This window comes from Oryzias melastigma, linkage group LG18 (genome assembly GCF_002922805.2).
Source record: "Oryzias melastigma strain HK-1 linkage group LG18, ASM292280v2, whole genome shotgun sequence".
NCBI classification, from domain to species: Eukaryota; Metazoa; Chordata; class Actinopteri; order Beloniformes; family Adrianichthyidae; genus Oryzias; species Oryzias melastigma.
In genome coordinates, this window is record NC_050529.1 from 20,650,148 (window position 1) to 20,656,834 (window position 6,687).

Sequence of the window (6,687 nt, forward strand, 5' to 3'; positions counted from 1 at the left end):
CAGACAGAAGAGCAGCTAAAAACAGTCATTTAGATGCAGCTCCTGCAGGCTAGAAGGTAACGATCGCCGTAAGAAAAAGACAGAAAACTGCTGTCCTGAACACAAAATGGAGAGATGATTATAGATGCTTCTGTGGAGTTCTTTACATAAATAACTTAACCTCTCAACATCATCCGTATCTTCTGTGTATTTTAAACGAGATAAACAGCCAAAGCCTCCATCATGTAGCGATGAGGCTAAAAACTTCAGACAGCTTCTCCAATAGGAGTGTCTAGTTTATGAACACATTTTTGGACAAGCATTGAGTATTAAATTAGACGCACATCAAAAGATTCAGCGGACTCGAATTTGACGCATGAATCTCATTTGATGTCAATGAATTTGTTCATAAATGTTGGACTATTCTCTTAAAAGTGCGACTTATACTCCGGAGCGACTTATATATGTTTTTTTCTTCTTCATTATGCATTTTTTGGCTACTGCGACTTATACTACGGTGCGACTTATAGTTGTGATTCATTTTTTTAAATAACATTTATATTACAGTCACAATATGTTAAAATGTGTGGATCAAATTTGAGACAGTGGGTTAATAAGGTACTTTTTACCAAAACACTTACATCAATTTGTTTTCACCGTAAACTAACATTGTTATGAGCAAAAATGTACCAAATCACCCAACGTAATATAATTGATACCATCTCTAGCTCATTATTAAATTCAACTGCAAAATTTGTTGTTAGATTTCCTTTAAAAAGGTTAATTTTGTGTCAGTTCTTTGATGCGGTGGACTTTACAGGGTTGAAGAAATGAAAGAGAAATCAAATGAAATCTGCCGACCTGTTCTGAGAAAGATGAAGGCCGTGTACGCTCCAAACACCGCCGTGTAGGAGAACTGGAACACTGCAGAGGAACAGACACAAGACGTTTGGGTTTTAGTTCTAGACAGGAGGTCACTACTAACAATATATGGAAAAAAAACAAACAAAAAACAGATTTTTGTTTGTCAGTAAACATAAATTGGCTTTTAAATGATTTAGGAATTTGTACGTGATTTATTTACTTAATGCAACATATTTTTATAGTGAAAATAGATCAAAAGGTGACTTAAAAAAATTCAAAATGAAAAAGATCCAAACATTCTGTACCTGCAGAGAGGAAGATCCCCGCCAGCGTGCCCTGCCTGAACCGCAGCAGCTCGATGACGTGGTGGAAGTGAGCTGGAAGAGCGTCAGAGTCAGAGATCCTCGGCGGTCTATCAACCTCACACTGCCTGAACCCGGACTCACCCACTCCAAAGAACAGCGGGCAGGTGAAGATGGCGGTGGCCGGCCCGGCACAGGGCACCAGCATGGGCAGCATGCAGGCCCTGAACACCAGCTCCTCCGTTAGCGGCGCCACCACCTGGTTCCTCAGCCAGCGCATGTCGCTGAGGCACAGAGACCAGAAGCAGGGATCTGCCGGAAGAGCAGAGGTCTAGAGGACCTTCAGAGAAACTTTAAAAAGGACTGGTGGAGGACGAAACTCACCCAGGGCCACTTTGACCCCGTCTGTGAAGGTCCAAGGACAGTCGATGGCCAGCTGCATGAGGGGGCCCAGAAAGAGGACCTGCAACAACCAGAACATTCAATATACTGTGGAAGCCTAAAGATTAACAGCCTTGTTTTTAACATTGATTACAGCGATTTTATGGGGTTTGGAAGTATTTCCCAGCATTCCAGAGTGAATGCAGCAGAGAGCTGAGGGTTCCTACCATAGTCAGCAGCAAAGGGAATACAATCGCAGGAATGATGCCTTCAAACCGGATCCCCATGAGAGCCAACAGCGAGGCGCTGGTCTGACAAAAACACACAAAACACACAATAAATACACAAAGAAAAGCATCCAATCGCATTTACCGGTACTTTAAGATATTTTTGAAAACTTGTGGTCCTAAAAGCAATTTTAAGGCACATTTTTTGTGATTATGATTTATTTTACAGACTCAGCTCATTATAATTTATTTAATTAATTAATGTTATGAATTATATTTCATTACTTTCGTTTTTTTTTTCTTTTAATGCAGCACATTAGAGAAAAAACTGCCATACCCCCTTTTTTTTAAATGTGCTGCATCAAAATACATACATTTGATTAGTTTTTTCAGTATTTGGATTAGATGTTCTTCTGCTGGAATATTTTAATTTGAGGAAAATCTACTCGTATGTCGGATCAATTATTAGGGAAATGATTCTGTCATCGGGTTCTTGTTCTGGATCAGAACCGTCCTGCTCTTGTACTCGCAGAACGCTGAAAGTTTGATAGATTTTTACGGCAACCAAAAAGGACCAAAAAGCACTAGGAAATACAGTCATTAAATTTGGATGGTTATGCGTTAAAATCTAATCCAAAAGTGCCTTTATTATCCATCTTGCATCTTTTATTCGTTTATTAAACTGTCGTTATGGTAATCTATTAGAGGAATATATCTTGTTTGAAGCAAACTTTCAATAGATTTTGAGACGATGTGGAGTCTTTAGTCATTGATGTCCATCAATTAATTTTTAAACATTTTCCTTCTGATTTGAGCCCTTGATTTTTGATTCACTGGATAAAACCTTACTATGTCCGTCTCACCAGAACAACTAGTTGATGTTTTTTACTTGGTGCTTTATTCTGGGTTTTATTGTGAAGCACTTTGCAATTTTAACTCAAAATGTGCTATATAAATAAAGACTATTATTATTATTCTTTTCTAAGAGAACAGCGATAACCAGCCAATCAATGTGACGTCAGTGTCCGCTAAACAGTGTGGAGCGAGCTCCAGTGGAGGATCTGGAGCGCAAAGAGGACCGCTTGGCCGCTCCAGCAAGGTTTTTTTCCAGCAAATGTTATTGCCAACGAATTTCTGGGCCATCAAAAATCAAGAATTAAAAAAAAAAAAAATCAAAGGTTTAAAAAAAAACGGAAAACTTCTGTATTGATGGACCACAGCACAAAAACTGACTTCACAGACTCCATTTTGAACCCACTTTACGAAAAAGCTGCATTTCCTGGCACTTTTTGGCCCTTTTGGCTTGCCATTAAATGCATTCTCGTTACTCTTACGGAGAGTAAACTAAAAGGTTATGTCTGCATACAGTCCAGCTGTTACTGGGATGAACAACGGCGAGCCTGACTGTTGAAAACCAGGACGACAGTTGGAATGATCAGATATTCTCGCCTCTTTAATTGGATCAGAACCTCTGCTATGTTGCTTCATTACCAGGAAAACTCACCCTGACCGCTGTGAGTTCCCGCCATGCCCAAACGAAGAGCGGTGACAGGCCGGACACAACCAGGACACTGGTGAAACGCCGCTTTATCACGGTGGGATGATCCCTGAAAACACACGACCATGACTGAGACAGGAGCAGCACTCGCCACCGCACATGCTCAGTGGGTCAAATCAGAGGCTGGGAGAAAAGAAGTCAATTTGACTGAACCCAGGGGAAATTGACTTCATGAATAGCTTTGAAATTCAAATGTGTTGTTTTCTTTTTTTTTTACTTTAAAAAAATGCAAATGAAGATTAAAGTCACAACATTTTTACACCATCAAAATGTACTTTATAGCCCCACTTCAATTATTTCTTAAATCCATTTTTAGAGTGTTCTATTAATAATTTTTAACAAAAATGTTTTTTCCGTTTTTACGTTATCGTCAGAAAAATGCCCGAAGAACATGTTAAAAACACCTAAAACAGGATTTTCATCTGTAATCAGTGCAACATTAAGCTGGGGACGGTTTGGTTTATTCCTGCTTTAAACTTGTTTGTTTTGCTCATTTGACTCAACTAACAGGTGAAGTGCAACAAAACATTTGACTAATTTTCATGTCTACATAAATCTGTCAAAGGCTTGATTCATAACAAAAAATCCAATAAAGTATAAAAACATTATATTTCAGGTATATGTAAGCAAGCACAGCTAAATGTCATGAAGAAATGCTAAATTGTATGATTTGTTTGTGTTTTTTAATGTTTTAAATCAACAAAAGCTGCTCTTGCTGTGATGAGGTTTTTCAGCAGAAGAAACTACAGTCGAGCGCCCTCTGGCGGTCATGTCAGGAATGGGCTCCCCTCTCTGACCCCTCCAGAGGTCCGTCCGTGGCTGCAGCAGTCCCGGTCCAACTCAAAAACAGCTGTTCTGCTTTCCAGAACTCAACCGAACCCCCTGATCCAAACAGACCCAGACACCAAGCGGAGTACGACCCTCGTCAACACCAGCCGGTTCTGTCGAACTCACCTGGGCAGCTCGCTCCTCCACACGTACAGGCTGCCGACATACGAGCAGGCGAGCAGCAGACAGGACAGAACCGACACCCAGCATAGCCCGTCCGGAACCGCAGAGCCGGACTGCATCGGTTCTGTCAGACGGTGAGGAGGAAAGTCGCCCTCCATGACAGCCAAAACAGTCCTACTGAGCACCGAGGAGCCCTCGGAACCGGCTAAGGCGCATCAGCTCCGTCCTCTGAACTCATCCGAGCCCACGAACCGACACCAGCACCAACCTCGCGCAGATTACCCGCGAGCCAGCAGCGGGTTTATCGACTTTTTAATCTGCTCTCTTTAGCTAACGAAGCTAGCAGCTCCGTCGCACACTTTTGTCGTCATCAGTGGCGTCCTTGTCGGTGTTTTTTTCTTCAAACTTTATTAAACTTTCAAAATTTACAACAAAGAAGCTGTTGGCGTTCTGCGAGACAATAATGGATTTATCCGAATTATTTTTCAAGTTTGGTAACATCCTAAAGTCTTTAAGCACACTAAATGAAATAGAGAAATAAAATAAAGTAGTCACAGCACATAAACAAAGGAAAAAACACAAATATGGAGGACCAAAAGAGCCAAAATGAAATAAATGCGTACACTATGAAGTCATTAAATAAATTGGGATTAAATAAATAAAAGTGGGAACCAATAAAAAAATGAAACATGTGGATTTAAAATCTTAGAATAGCATATTTAAATATTTCATTACATATTTAATTATTCTATGGCCTAGTATTGACTAAAAGAAACAAATTGAAATAGATATATTGAATATTAAATATTTAAATAAAGGTGCCATTAATTATTTCAAATTGGCATTAAATACATAAAAATGGAAATCAATAAATAAATGTTTAAATATATGTGGAATTGCAATGTTAAAATAGCATTTAAAAAGCACATTTAAAACTGTCATAAAAATGTTTATTTACTTATGGTCCAGTGTGGGCTGGAAGAGACACATTTAAATATGAATTAATTAAACAAATAAGTCATTAATTATTTAAAATTGGCATTAAATGAATAAAAGTTTAAATTAAATAAATATATATATATATATATAAATATATGTGACATTAAATAGCATTTAAAATGATAGTTTTTCTGCCGTTTCATAAGAAGTGTTCTTTTGGAGCTGCAGGAGAGACGGCTACTAAGGGATCGTCTATAAAGTGCAAACTTCGAGAAAAGGCCATTCTGTAAATATCAATTATCTCTCAAAAACAAATAAATGTCTGCATTTATGTGCAGTGGCGCCACCAGGGGGCGATGAGTTGACACCTGGCCACCACATGGCCTCACCACTTGACCAGATTAAGACATTACATCACGGCCATTTCTGGCGTGGCTCCTTGATTTCCACTTTTATTTATTTAATCCCAATTTAAAATGATTAATGACACATTTATTTAAATATTTCATATAAAATATATTTATTTCAGTTTGTCTCTTTTAGCCCATACTGGGCCATGAAATAATTAAATATGTCATGAAATATTTAAATATGCTATTTTAAGATTTTAATGTCAAATATATTTCAACATTTATTTATTGATTTCCACTTTTATTTATTTAATGCCAATTTTAAATAATTAGTGAAACATTAAGTTAATAATTTAATGGTGTATATATTTTATTTTGGCTCTTTTGGTCCTCCATACATAACAACCTTCATTAATTTAAAACAAATAATCCACCTTTGTTAGGAGGTGGATATTTGATCGTCTTAAAAAAACTTATTTATTTACATGTGTAAATAAATTCTCAATACTTTTCTCAAATATACTTGAATATGGGGATAGCAAGTAGAGTAGACCATGTAGCCTGTGTTGTGTAAGAACACAGGCAAAACTAGAACATTTTATGTTTACATTATCAGGGCTGCCAACTCTCACACATTGGCCATGAGACTCACGCATCTGATTGGTTTCTCACTCTCTCAAGCTGAAATACAATTAAAGTTACTTTCCTTTTTTTCTTTTTTTTTGTGGAATGTAAATTATACCAGCAGAGGCTGGTGAATTATACACAATAAGTGGGAATCTTTGTTTAACCACATATTGAGCCGCACTTGCAATGGTGTATCTCTGAATTGTGCGGCACCACTGTTTTGCATTTGGAAGGATGCCTTGGTGCAAAATAATTCAGACTTCTCATCAGTTGAGTTGGACTTATTTAGGTTAAAGCTTCAATTAAGAATTATTGTTAAAAATTTGGCGTAAAAACTTCATAATTAAAAGACCACTGGGAATTATTTTACAGTAAAAATATACAGTTGTGTGTTAAACTGAATTGAATTGAAGAATCGAAAAAAATCTGAATCGAATCGTTTATGGAAATTATAATCGATTTCCAGCTCTAGTTTTTAAGTGTAGATTGTTTCCATAAAACTGCAGTTG

General features: G+C 37.6%; 1 protein-coding gene across 1 annotated transcript in view; it reads right to left on the reverse strand.

The window, feature by feature from the left end:
* Positions 1 to 4,653, reverse strand: part of rce1a (Ras converting CAAX endopeptidase 1a) — an 8,556-nt gene extending 3,903 nt beyond the window's left edge. Inside the window, exons 1-7 of the mRNA XM_024287887.2 lie at positions 4,266 to 4,653; positions 3,258 to 3,360; positions 1,754 to 1,837; positions 1,530 to 1,608; positions 1,290 to 1,457; positions 1,149 to 1,220; positions 841 to 903 (exon numbers count right to left, since the gene is read on the reverse strand). Of these exons, the coding sequence (XP_024143655.1) occupies positions 841 to 903; positions 1,149 to 1,220; positions 1,290 to 1,457; positions 1,530 to 1,608; positions 1,754 to 1,837; positions 3,258 to 3,360; positions 4,266 to 4,420 (724 nt within the window). The 5' untranslated portion in view covers positions 4,421 to 4,653. The remainder of the gene's footprint in view (positions 1 to 840; positions 904 to 1,148; positions 1,221 to 1,289; positions 1,458 to 1,529; positions 1,609 to 1,753; positions 1,838 to 3,257; positions 3,361 to 4,265) is intronic.
* Between the last annotated feature and the right edge of the window lie 2,034 nt (positions 4,654 to 6,687).